We start from the raw sequence: 13,124 nt of genomic DNA, 5'->3' as shown, positions 1-13,124 counted from the left end.
CGTAGGCTGGGATCAACCTCTCTGCCCAGCCCTTGAAAAGACCCCATACTTTTGCATGACTCTGGTTTAAACAATACTGCATTAAAAAAACATAAATTCTGCCAGAGCTTTGTGACAATCCAATTGTGACATTTCTGCATTGGGAAAACACTTTTGCATTATTGTATCTCTTTCTGCGGCATACTTGGAAACCTGCTGGGAGCAGCAGGTGCTGCCAGTCCCAGTGTTAGTGGCTGCAGACAGCTGGAAAACCTGGCATGATCCCCTCCACCAAACGGGAGAACAGGGTGTGCAGGGCAGGCGGTCCAGCTGGCCATCTGACCCTGGCATGCTGCTTTATATGTGCAGTATCATGAGCTGAAGCACTTCATACCTCTGCTCTGGGGAAAGCAGGACTAGGTGTCTGGAGTAGATGGGAAGTCATGATGACTCCAGGTTTCCCCTCCATGGCGTGTGGAGTGCCAGCAGCCCTGTGCTGTGGGAAAAGGGCCAGCTCCCTCCCTGCTTGCCAGAGCCTGCAGTCAGGCTCAGCTTTGACCTCAGATTGCTGGTCTTTGGCAGGGAAAACACCGGATTTTGTCCTCAGGGAGTTGAGGTCGGAGGGGAAAATCCCTTTTCCTACAGCACTCCAAATAGGAATCTGAATGTCTCAGACAAACCCAGTCTCCATACCTCAGTTTCCCCATTTGTAAGAGAAAGATCATGTTCTTGCACTTCCTTGGGGGGTATTGAGATAGTTATGAAAATCCACTTCAACCACACAGACAAACACAGACCCAAAATAACAGACTTTCCGATAACAAAAAGTACTGTATTAGAACAATGATTGGCAGTGTTCCACCATCGTGGAGCTTGCCTCACTTTCCCTTTGCACTCCAAAGCCAGCAGGCAGCCCTGTCATCACCACATCCTCGTGGAGGGGAACACGAGTCCTGCGGGCGAGTCACACCAAAGGATGACCTGTGCTGATGTTCGCTGGGATCCTGCTCCGGGTGAGCACATGGGACTCAGACAAGCCTGTTTTTCTTCAGGACTAGTGTCTCCACCTCCTTCATGAACCGGAGGCACAGTTCCTCCTGCCATGGCAAGGCCACGCACTGCACGGCCACAGGCAGACCCGCACTGCCACGAAAAGCCTGTGGCACAAACAGAGGGGGAGAGGGCAGGGGAATGTCCAGGCTAAAGGATGGGGGTGCTCGTGGCCCTGGGGAACCTGGCACCACTCACCTTTGCCAGGGTCCGGTCCCACCAGTCCCGAAAGTACCCCTGGTAGCCCTTCAGCTCCTCCTCATCCTCGTCCGTCACCATCGTGACAGGGACCACGCCGACAGGGAAGTCCAAGGCGTTGTAGAGCATGGTGTAGCTGACTGCCACTGGAGGAGAGGAGGAGTTCGCAGCGACAGCCCGCCGCAGGGAAAGCCTTTGCCCCCCTCTGCGTACCCAAGCTTCCAGCTAACAAGGTGCCTGCAATGGGAACTCAAGGGCTGTGGGATGGAAACCTGCCCCTTGGCTCCCACATGGATGGTGGGGGTTGTCCTGCGTGTACCCCATGGACTGGGGCTGCAGCTGCCCCAAGAACTGAGCTCTTCCCACCACTGGCCAGTGCCTTGGGGGTGTGAGGGGATCAGGAGGAACGCTTCTCATTGATACTGGTGGAGTGCCACTGCAGGGGCACGCTGGAGGCAAAGGTCCCCCGTTGGCAGTCCTACCTGAGAGCTTCCCAGGGTAGCCAATGCCAAGAGCTGGGCCCAGCATGGGACAAAGCATGACGTCCAAATTCAGCTTTTTCCACTGGGCAATGAACTGGTGGCAAAACTCCTGAGGAGGAAACACACTGGTGGTCAGTGGGGTGGATGTACTGTCCCATGGCTGCTGGCTGAGGGTCTCCTTGGGTGCTCTCCACTGTTCCCAAGGAGCAGCCATCAGGCTCCATCAGGCCTGATCCTGTTAAACAACTCCTTGCTGCCTGGCCAACAGCCCTGCCAGCGTACAAAGCACCCTCCTCCCTGCTAAAACTGGAGGTGGGGAAAGACGGAGTGTGGGGGCACATGGCAACCTGGGACACGAGCATGGGTTTTGAGGAAACTAGAACGGAAATAAAGGCAAGTCTGCTGCAGCTGATGACCTACATTTTCAAGTGTAGGAGTAAAAAACTCCGGTCTGATTCAGGATCATAAATGCGTCTACATGTCGTCCTAATCTCTAAATGTGGTGAGAACTTGCACATCCAAGTGAGATCTGTTGAGGAGTGATGTATGTTCCTACCTCACATCACCAGGGACATGATCATTTCCTAACCTTGGCGGGTACTGAATCTGTTTCTTCCCAAACACAAAAAACCCAAATATATCTAACCCCAAATTGCAGTATTTTACCTCAATTTCACAATGAAGACTCCAGACGTCATCCACTGTACTAAAAAAGGAAACAAAACCAATGAAAGGCATCAAGAGGTGATGCAAAGAGTAGCTCTAGGGGCAGGGAGGGGCATCAAAAAACAGATTGACACAGGCTAGCTCTGCTCCTGAAGCTGCAATCAAAGGACGAGAGGACTTTGCAAAGTCTGGCTTTCCTCTGAAAGGCTGAAGGTCTTCTTTCTGCTTCTGCCCATGATGGGGGGCTGAAGACTAAAGGCCAATTGGTGCAGTGCTGCTTGGGCCTGACAAGTGGCCAGCCCTGTTTACTGCCACTGTTCTGAGGAGGTGGAAGCCCAGGCACATCGTTTCTCAAAGGCCAGGCTGTGTGAGGTGGACCAATCCTTTGATGAGAGGACAGATGTACTGCCTTGGAGGCACAGCACAAAATACACCCTCTCTGCTACAGGATTTGAGTCCTTCCTCACCACTAACTGCCCAACACTGACATTGCAGCAAGGAAGGGCAAGCCTCCTTCCTTGTGCATTTACCTTCCTTCTGTGTTACAGAGTCCCTACTTTGTAGAACGGCTGATACATTAAACAGTGCTGAAGCCAATCCTGTATTTCATTCCCATAAGCTTCATCCAGTTACTAAGCAAGAGGCTGTGAGCCCTTGCTCCCATTCCCATCCTCAGTACTAGTATAGTTTTCCAAACCCTGCAGGGTTAAGGTGTTGACATAAACTGCTCTCAGTTTGCTCCCACCCTTGTATTTTGTGCCTTGTATTTTTTCAGACACATGCAGCTGAAGCAGTATCCCTAACGCAGCAAACGCTGCTGCTCTCCAAAAGAGAAACCCAAATCTTCACACACTTGCTCAGGCTCAGGTTTACTCACTTTGCTCTCATACTTCTTACGATACCTGAAAATCGAGGGACCTGAGAAGGAGAAAGTAAAAAAAATAAAGTAATTTACATTAATCCCAGTCCTGTCCCCTGAGACAAATACAAGCTGTTGACTCAGTGCTCAGGCAGGACTCATGGATTTTCCCCAAAGTGGGGAGAGAAGGAACAGAAATAGCATCACTCTAGTTCAGAGATGTGTCCAAGCACGGCCAGGAAGCAATGCCTAGAGACTTCTCTATGATAAAGCCTTACAGCAACGGGAGACAAGCTATTAACCACCTATTGCTTAACTCCACTTATGCTAGAAAGAAATGGACCTTACGAAGGGTTTGGTAATCCAGGAGAGGATAGTTTTTAGCCAGTTTGGTGACTTCGCCAACTGGAGAAACAGCCCCACGCTGCCTTTCTCCAGCTCCCCTTTGCTGAAAGAGAAAAGGGTGTTCAGCTGAGCAGTGTTAGGAAGCAATCACAGTATATCAACTTTCACAACACCAATCCCTCTGAACAGCATATCTAAGTGACTAAAAGGTTTCCTCCATTCCTCTGGGCTCCTCTGATTCTCACAGTTATTTACAGGATATCAGCACCAGTTTCCTTTCATCTGTCAAGGCTGGTAACAATCCCAAAGAGACCCAAGGTTCAGCAGAATCGCTCAATAGTAAGCTCCCCAGTAAATCCCAGTGCGTATCAGCCACCATCTACACCCAGTAGATCTGCTACCTGTACCCAGATGCTAGCCTAACCCTAAGGAGGATTTTCACAGAAAGGCACTGATCACACCAAACCATTCCAGGCTACACTTACAATTTCCTGAGGTAGGAGGCACCCCCATCTGCAAACATTCCCCTGACACAGAAGTTAAAGATCACGTAGTCCACGTTCATGAGCTCGAAGGGCACCAGCTGGAAGGACAATGGGAGAGGAGTCAGTGGCACAAAGACAAGCAAGCTGTGTGGGAGAAACCATCAATGGCTCGCAGTGGGCCAAGCTGGGCTGAGTATTTCCTGACAAGCCCTCAGGAAAGCCTCCAGCATCTGAGGCCACCAGGTCCTCCTCATCCCACCCATCCTCCCCTGAAAACAGTCTTCCTTTTGAGAATCAACTGAAGAGCCAGAAGAAACAGGATGGGCTTGGCTCCCCTATGTCCAAGCAGCCCAAAGGTCCCTCCAAAACTAGCAGTGGGTGACAGACAGCATGAGCCTGTGCTCCCTACTTAACTCCTGATCCTTGTGCGAGGGCAAGGGGACGGCATGCAGCCACGACCATGCCTCATGCACAGGAGATGACTTGCTGAAATGACAGAGATGAGGAAGGAGACAACCTCTGCTCAGCACCGCAGAAACCTGAGTCTCTAGAAATGGGTCTGGGTCAATATGGGACTGCTGGGCTATAAAAGACCTGCCATGTGCAACTGCGCTTTTATTTTCTCTTAGGGCCTTATTTCCAGATACAAAAACAGGAGGTGGCTTTCCATGCAACATGCAGTAGATCTGTGGAACTGCTTTCCAAAGGATATGGTGCAGAAGAGGTGAAATTGGCTTGAGAATAGACTAAACAAGTACTTGCACAACAGCCCGTCACAGCCACTGAAGAGAGGCGGCCCATCAGGCTCAGGGAACACCCTGAGCTGACAGTAATCATACACTGCTGGGACTGTAAGCTCCCTGTGGGCACTGCTGTGGGACCCGGTCTGTACAGCACCTGGCACAATGTGGATCCCAGCCAGGGTGTGAGTAAATGCACCCACACTACAGACAAGTCATACAGCAGCATGTGTTATGGATCAGGGTGGACTTCCTTTTGTGTTCACCAGCACCTGAAGAGCACTGAGATCCTACTGAGAGGAGAAACCAAGTTGCAATATAAAGAACTTCTCTTTTCCAGAAGCAGCTATTTACTTTCATCAAAGCTGTGGGAAGCTGAGTGGATTCCAGGCCCTCTTTCCTTGTCACATGTGCTTGATGTTCACCCATGGGTCCCAAAGACATGGTAGGAAGAATAAATGCAGCATGACTACTGGGTTTATACAACATCCTACCGTGTGACCAGCATCCTCCAACAACTGCTTTGTCTCCCGAACGGCACGTCTCATGGCAGGGCTTGGCATGGTGAAGAAATCGGTTTCATAGTAGCCTATGCGGAGGGGCTGCGTGCTGGAATACACCTGCAGAGCAAGGGAGAGCGCCAGCTGGAAGGATGTCAGTGATGTCACGAGCCAACAGTACACCCACGCCGCAGGGTGAATCTGGAAAGCAGCACTTCTCTCGCCCATGTGCCCACCCACAGGTCCTGGAGGGCTCCCATGAGCCACTGGTGTTTTCAGCCTGAGCAACGGCAGCTCTTCTCAGAGACCTTTGCCCACTTTGGGACCCTTTACCTCTTCATTGAAGGGAAGGGGGGGCACTGTGCTGTCCAGGTTGAACATGTCCTCGCAGAGGAGCGCCCGCATGCACAGCGCCAGGCTCTCCACGTCTTTTGCCATTGGCCCCACTGCTGCGGCCACTGGAAGAGACCACAAGAGAGCACTCGTGGCTGGGGGTCTTTCAAGGGCATGTCCTGCAAAAGCAGGACTTTCTGGCATCATTTTGACTTAGTCTAGCATTGGCAACAGTTCCTCCTTGAGAACTGGGCTGGGGATGCCTACAGGTGTTTTCCCACCAGCAGGCCCATCATTATGGACCCAGAGTTGCTTTCCATCTATACGTGCCCTGATGTCTTCATTTCATGATTTACAAAATTAAACAATCACATTTGTCAATCATGACACAAGGACAGCATAAGACACCCCCTTCAATTGCTAATCCCACCTCCCATCAAGCAGTGGCAGACAACGCAGCAACCTGGGGGTTAGAGGGTGTATTGAGGCTTATGTGTTACACAAATTTCTCCTCTCGGCTCATGCATATTCCAGTTTCTCAGGAATCATGGTATGGCGGTGGCTCTATGAAAGAGTCCCTGAAGGGGAACCTGCTTCTCTCTCTGAACTTGTTGGAGAAGGTTCCCCATAGCCAGCTGAGGGTCCTTCTCACCCCTGCCCTACTGCCCTCCCTGAGGGACAACCATCAATTCCTACCTGCCTTCTGCCCAAGGACACCAGAAATTATTCCTTTTTTACTGTGAAGAAAAGAGACACACAAAATACAGCAGCTGAGTAGTTTTCACTGAAGGGAAAGACTTTAAGCCGTAGCAAATGGTAATGAAAACATTGCCCTCCCTTTGCATATGCAGAGGCTGGCAGAAGGAAGGGCCAAGGGGAAGCCCAAGTCACCCAACCTGGGCCAGAACGATTTATGCCCTGTCAGTCAGTAGCAGCCACCCCCTTAGCATGCAGATGGAGAGGTTTCGCCATCTGTTCTGGGGAACCCAATACTTCCCTCCTTACAGGCCCCAGAAAATGTCCGGGCAGGAAGGGGAAATGCGCCCTTCCCAGTTCCTCCCAAGTTTCCCCTTGTTCACAGAGTAGGAGCATCCCAGCATAACGGTTGGTAGGGTGGTTGGTGGGTCTCACCCCGAGACAGCCCTGCATTACTCACAGTACCTGAGTCTGTTCCCGGTGGGTTTGAGAGTACAGATTCCACAGAAGGCAGCAGGGAAACGCAGGCTCCCTCCTACATCCGTCCCAAAGCCCAAGATGGACCCACCTCCTCCTATAAGTGCCCCTTCTCCACCAGAGGAGCCTCCGGGGCTTCTGGTGTAGAGCAGAGGGTTGCATGTCTGACCAAAGATTAAGTTCTTGCAGTCATAGCTAAAGAGAGAGAGATTGCAAATGAGAGGAATGTAGGTATCTGCTGATGTGGATCCCAGTCACTACAAAAAGACCTTCAGAAGGTAATTAGGTAATTCACCAGTTGCTACGCTGATATCACTCAGTCTGAGGGAGCCTTCCAAAGCTCCCATGAAGACCACCAGCCTTTTCATGGCGGTCCCAGAACCTGGATTCACTGCCAGCTAATTCCAGTGTCGTCAGGCTTGCCCCACACACACCCTCCGGCAGCACAGATACAGCAAGCCTCCTGGAAAGCCTCCCTGTTCAGGTGGTCCCTGAGTGCCACAGGACATTCAAAGCCACCCACCTGGAACAGGTCCAGGCCCCTCCACCCTGGGGGAAAAAATGCTGAGCCCCTGCTTGGGAACATGCCAAATGACAACTGCAGCAATACTCAAACATTGGACTCCCCCAGGAACCGGTGAAAAGTCTAATAATCACTGGGGCAAGCTCTTGTGTGTTTTTTTCTAAACATGGTCGGTTACTGTTGTGTCACTTTAAGAAAGGCATTTCATACAGCTTGGGCAATAGTCATCCACAGAGGAGCTTTGCCAAAGTTCACTTGGCAGGACACAGGGGCACTGGCAGGGTGGCTGTCCAGACTCGACCTCACCCCATATCAGTGATGTCAAGAGTGGTCTTGCCAGATACAGCAGGAGGTCTGGGCACAGGATAATTTAAGGCTGTTAGATTAACTAGCTAACTAACTTCCCCTTCCATTAATATGTGTTTGCACTCTATAGTTAACAGGACCATCTCTGAGGGGTTAATTAAAAAAAGAAAAAAAAAGTGATTTAAAACACCCAGCACAGGAGAGAAGGGCAGCAATTTTTCTCATCCTCCTCTTTTGCTTCTTTATTTCATTTGCAACTAGAATTAATTTTCATCCTTAGTGTAAATGTGTTTACTTTTTAAAGTAAAACGTAAAGACACTAAGGATGGGGACCAGGTGTTACGGAAAAAGAAGTGGAAAATTAGACTTGATAGAAACCCTCACGAGATGAGGGAGGGTGGACTGCTGTCACACTAACGGAATAGTGTTCACCTACCTGATAAGGGACTGGGGAACATTGGTTTTGACAAATGGAATTGCCCCCTGTCTTTTGAGCACCTGCACCAGCACGCTGTCCTCTGCCGCAGGTTTATTGATGTTTTTTACAAACCCTAACGTGGAATCATGACCCTGGAAACACAGGACAACAAGGTTTCCAAATGGAGGATTGCAATTCACCCTGCCCCCATATTTTTTTCTCTCTCTATATAAGCACATGCATGCACCTCCAACAGCCCATCCATCACACACATGTTGCATAGTGTATTGGTAGTAAACCTGACCCGCTTCCTCCACTAGCTCATCTGGAAGACGGGCAGCAAACCCCATCACCTGCCAAGGCAGGCCATCCCACATCAGCTATGACAAAGTGAAGACAGATGCTGAGATCAAACTTCCCCCCTGCCAGCAAACTTTGAACCTCAAGGATTTCAGGATACATGCGGTATCATGCTGGTGGTACCTCGCAATTGATGGAGTCTTTGATGCTCACAGGCACCCCGTAGAGCAAACCCAGCTTCCCTGTCAGCTTCCTCTTCCGGAGCTGGGTCTCGCTTTCCTGTAGATACTCCGTGATGCAGTTGGTTTCTGTGGCAATTTGGAGGGCCTTGGGGAAAGCAGGCAAAGCCCGTGGGTGAGACACAGCCCGCAGCGCTGCACAACGGCCTTCTGTTTTGCAAAGGACCCCTGCCGCTTCCCCCTTTTCCACCTCCCCATCTGGGCAGCTGGTATCAGGGCAGCCTTCTCTGTTCCTTTTCAAGATATTTTCAAGCCAAACTCTAAAACGTTGTCTGGACACAGTGGGCCATAGCACCAGCTGGTGCATGATGAAGACAGGCACTCAGCCCAGCAGAATACCAAAGGCTATTCTCTTGACTGAGCTTCTGGGGTGGCATGAAAAGATATCCCCAAAGTGGGAACCCAGGAGGTGATCAAGGCGTTAAAGCAGAAGTAGAGAATGAAAGCGGACACCAAATCTTGGAGGTTTATCAACACATCTGGAGATGGAGGGGAGACAACAGCAGTACTCTGCAACTTCCCTATAGCTATACCTCCCCCTGGGAATGTATGGGCTCCCCTAGGAGCTCCCAGCTCTCCCTTCACTCACAGAAAAATGCAGATGGGCCCAGCACTAATCAGTGAGCAGTGACAGCTCAGCAGCATCTGAACCATGTTTGAACCAGCGTTTGAACCCTGTGCTGGGCTTCTCCCAAAAAAAAAAGGCAGCCCCACCCTCGGTGAGATGCTGCCCCGCCACCCTTGCTCCTTACCTTGCCCACGTAGGCATAGAAGACGTGCTCCGGAGGGAGGGAACCATCTCGGAGTTTCCTGGAGAGCTCCGGCAAAGGCAGAGAGAGGATGGAGACCATGTTCACAGAAGGATGCTACAGAAAAAGTTGAGCATGCAGTGACACACCTTCACCTCAGCTGGTGGGCTCCTCCTCTCCCCTTGCTGCCCACTGTAACCCATCCAAAAAATATCTGCCATTTAGTAGCCAAATGCAGTATCTGCCTCAAGACCGCAATCCTGCTCCTACCTGGTACCAGTAAGCATATCATGAAATCTGCAGGGCCAGTAGTAACCTAGGCTTTCTGAAACCTTGTCTTCCTGACCAGATCAGTCTTATCAAGCACCTGCTATTTAAGAGAAAGCCTTTTACACAAGTCTTGTTCAGACAGGTCTTGGCCAGGCCTGAGGGAACCGCTCAGTGCAACACTCTCTGCTGAATGACAATGTGAACTGGCAGCATGATTATAGACATTGCTCCAGCAAGCAATGAAAGTGGACCTGGTGCCAGGTCTTCTCCTGGCATCACCAAGATATCCTACAGGGAAGCGCAGAAAGCAGGGAGCCCGTCACCTAACAGCAGACAGGTCATTTTTGGACCAGCAGAGATTTCCTCGCCACCTACTTGTCCTGGTTTTGGCTGGGACAGAGTTAATATTTTTCCTAGTAGCTGGTACACTGCTATGTTTTGAATTTAGTGTGAGAATGATGTTGATAACACTCTGGTGCTTTAGTTGTTGCTAGGTAGAGCTTATCTGAAGTTAAGGATTTTTCAGTTTCCCTGTGCTGTGCCAGAGAGCAGGTGCACCAGAAGCTGGGAGGGAACATGGCCAGGACAGCTGACCTGAACTAGCCAAAGGGATATTCCATACCATAGAACGTCATGCTCAGTGTATAAACTGGGGGGAGTTGGCTGGGAGGGGCGGATCGCTGCTCGGGCATCAGCCAGAGGGCAGTGGGCAATTGCATCGTCCATCACTTGTCTTTTCTTGGGTTTTATTCTTTTTGTTATATTTCTTTTCATTATTACATTTTATTTTAGTTATTAAACTGTTCGATTGCAACCCACGAGTTTTACTTTCTCCCAACTCTCCTCCCTATCCCACTGGGACGGAGGAGGTGCGAGCAAGTGGCTGCGTGCCGCTTAATTGTGCAGCCTGGGGTTAAACCACGAGACTACTAAATACAGGTGGGGGGGGGGGGAAAAAAAAAAAAAAAAAAGCATCCAACCTCCCCCCGCCCCAGCTGAACCTGTGGACTCTGAACCCGAGCGAGTCCGCTGCGGGCAGCCTGAGGGGGCCGCGGAGGGCCCGGCGCGGCGCGGGCGGATGGCGGGCACCGCGCCCCGTCCCTGCGGGCAGCGCGGCTGCACTTTGGCCTCTGCCGCTCGCCTCTTCCTCCCCAGCGGCCAGGCTGAGCGTCCTGCCACGGCGGAAGAGGCCGGGAAGCTTTCAGTCCAGGGACAGGGATTTTCCCCTCCTCGCTGCCGGCGCCTGCGCCGCTGCCCGTTATCCCCCGCTGCACCGGCTGCCCCAGGAAGCGCTTCCTCCCCGCGCCGGCTACAGAGGGGACGGCTGCGGTGCCGGGTGTGCACGCACACACAGGTTTAGAAAGGAAAAAAATGCACTTCAATCCCCGCAGCTCCGCATTAGAGCCGGCATGCGGGCAGGGCCAGCCCTGCGAGAGCAGCCCAGAGCTGCCCCTTGCAGGCAGACGCCCCCGTGCCCGCAGGCAGCGCTGCCAGACCGCGGTCCCCGGGGGGACGCCCAGGGGAAAGGGCGGAGGCGGCTTGTCCGTCCGCAGCCTGCCCCCCCCCCCCCCCCCCCGGGGTGGAGGGAGGGAGGGAGGGAAGGGGGGTTGTGGGGGGAAGGCGTCGCATTGCACCCACCTGCTCCCGAAAGGACCGCGCGGCCGTCTCCATCTGCACCAAGCTCCGCTCCTGCCTCTGCCGAGCCGCCTCCACCTTCCTCCAGAGCCCGCTTCGCCGCCGCCATCGCAGCAGCAGCAGGAGGAGGCCGGCTGCGGAGCAGCAGAGCAGCGGGACCCGCATGGCGGGGCTGCCTGTCCGCCGGGTGCCCCGCTCCTCCCGCCCCCCCCGCCGCCGCCGCTCCTCGCCGGGTCCAAGGGCACCCGCCGGCCGGTGGGGAGGTGGGGAAGAGGGAGGCAAAACCTGGGCAGGATTCCCGGGCGGGAGAGGGTTGCGCTGGCTGGAAAAATGATTTTTCACCCGTGTGCTGATTTGCGAGCAGCAGCGCGGGTAGGGAGGAGGAGATTTGGGAGCAGGAAAAGCTGCTGAATGGAAACTCACCCCTCCCTGTGCTGGGTGGTCTCTCTGATGAGGTTTATTTATTTTGCCGTTCCCCAAGCGAGGCTTTGATCTCCCTGTAATTTTTCAGCCTCTCTGGGGACAGTCTTGGCTAGGAGCATCAAAGAAGCCGGGGGAGAGTCCCACAGATACCTGGTTCCTTTGCATTTCCTGAAGACAAGCAGCTGCGTGGGAAAAAGAAACAATAAATGTACCAGCGAGTGCCCAGTGGAGTCCCCTTCATCACTGGTGGAGCATGGGTGTGCCTGTACTTCACTCAGTGCTGCAGCTTCCAGCATAGAAATCCAGCATCTCTGCCCAGGCAGGGGAGCGCTCACTGGGGCCTTGCCCTCACTTCTGAGGGAGACTCCAAAATAATTGCTTTGTCACCAGCCCCACGTGGGGTCTGTCCTTAAAAAGCCTTCACTGCTTGCAAATATTCATCAGCGAATATTTCAAGCTACCCAGTTTAGATGCTGCCCATAAGATTGTGAAAAAGCTGTGGGGAAGGGTTTGGGATGTCTTCTCTCTCCCCCTGCCTCCCAGCAGGATGAGCTGTGCCTAAGCCACAGCCGGGGCAGATGCTGGGCTATAAAATGTGATGGAGTTAAATGTCTCCAGTCCTGATTTTCCTAACCTTAGTGCTCAGACCACAGGCTTTACTTCAACCTTCAGGCTATTTGGGCTACTCTGGCATGCTGGAGTGGCTGTGCTGATGCTGGCACCCCCGGAGGGAAATGCTGTGCTGTACACAGCTTCCTGGGGCTCTTTGCTGAAGGGCGTTGATGCCTCGGGGGTTGAAGCCCTCACTGAACTTGTGGCTTCTTGCTCTATTTAAGGATGAGCAGCTCACTGTTATCTGGGTCAAGGAAACTGCGTGCAAGAACAGTCTTTATTGCCACTTTTTTTTTTTTTTCTTTTCTCCCCGTCCTCCCCCCCTTTCAGACTGGGGGGCTCAGAGGATTATACAGCAATGCAAGTTTCCATGGGCACTGCAGTCCCATGCGTGCAGACTACCTGGGGCACATGAAACTGCAAGGGGAGTGGGGTTGGTGGGGGTGCCCTTGCAGTGAGCCAGGAGGATGGGATCAGCTCACAGTTGGTGGGAGCAGATGCTGTGATCCCTATCTCTTCCTTCCTTCTTTCTCATGCTGGAGGCTTCATGCTCTCCTCAGCTGAACCTACCTCACCCCATGTCAGCACAAATGCCAAAACAGGGCTGTTCCCCTGCAGGCTGTAAAACCAGGTGCAGATGAAGTCTTTTAACAACAGAACAAGAAAAGTGGTGAATTTTAGAGAAACAGAAGTTAAAAACTCGTTCCGGTGGAGGACAAAATTACTTCTCCAACCCCTCTTCCTCCTAGTTTAAACCCCGATTAAAATCTCTCACACAGAAACAATTTTCAACTTCTGCAGTTCAGCTTGTCAAATGGAAGAAAACAAAATGAGCTTTA

At 52.2% G+C, this 13,124-nt stretch overlaps 1 protein-coding gene across 1 annotated transcript; it reads right to left on the bottom strand.

Moving 5' to 3' along the window:
- Positions 1-790: 790 nt before the first annotated feature.
- Positions 791-11,824, bottom strand: LOC141960584 (fatty-acid amide hydrolase 1-like). The gene is made up of 16 exons (XM_074906273.1): positions 11,674-11,824; positions 11,254-11,572; positions 9,349-9,462; positions 8,541-8,684; positions 8,076-8,209; positions 6,799-7,005; positions 6,334-6,374; positions 5,638-5,762; positions 5,299-5,424; positions 4,065-4,162; positions 3,583-3,682; positions 3,253-3,293; positions 2,376-2,415; positions 1,710-1,818; positions 1,228-1,373; positions 791-1,136 (listed from the first exon to the last, which is right to left on the bottom strand). Exons 2-16 carry the CDS (start codon positions 11,413-11,415, stop codon positions 1,008-1,010), a joined length of 1,716 nt encoding a protein of 571 aa, XP_074762374.1. The 5' UTR covers positions 11,416-11,572; positions 11,674-11,824; the 3' UTR covers positions 791-1,007.
- Positions 11,825-13,124: the final 1,300 nt, after the last annotated feature.

This window comes from Athene noctua, chromosome 5 (assembly GCF_965140245.1).
Source record: "Athene noctua chromosome 5, bAthNoc1.hap1.1, whole genome shotgun sequence".
NCBI classification, from domain to species: domain Eukaryota; kingdom Metazoa; phylum Chordata; class Aves; order Strigiformes; family Strigidae; genus Athene; species Athene noctua.
The sequence above is the reverse complement of the archived record's forward strand: the minus strand, read 5'-3'. Positions and strand labels throughout refer to the sequence as shown.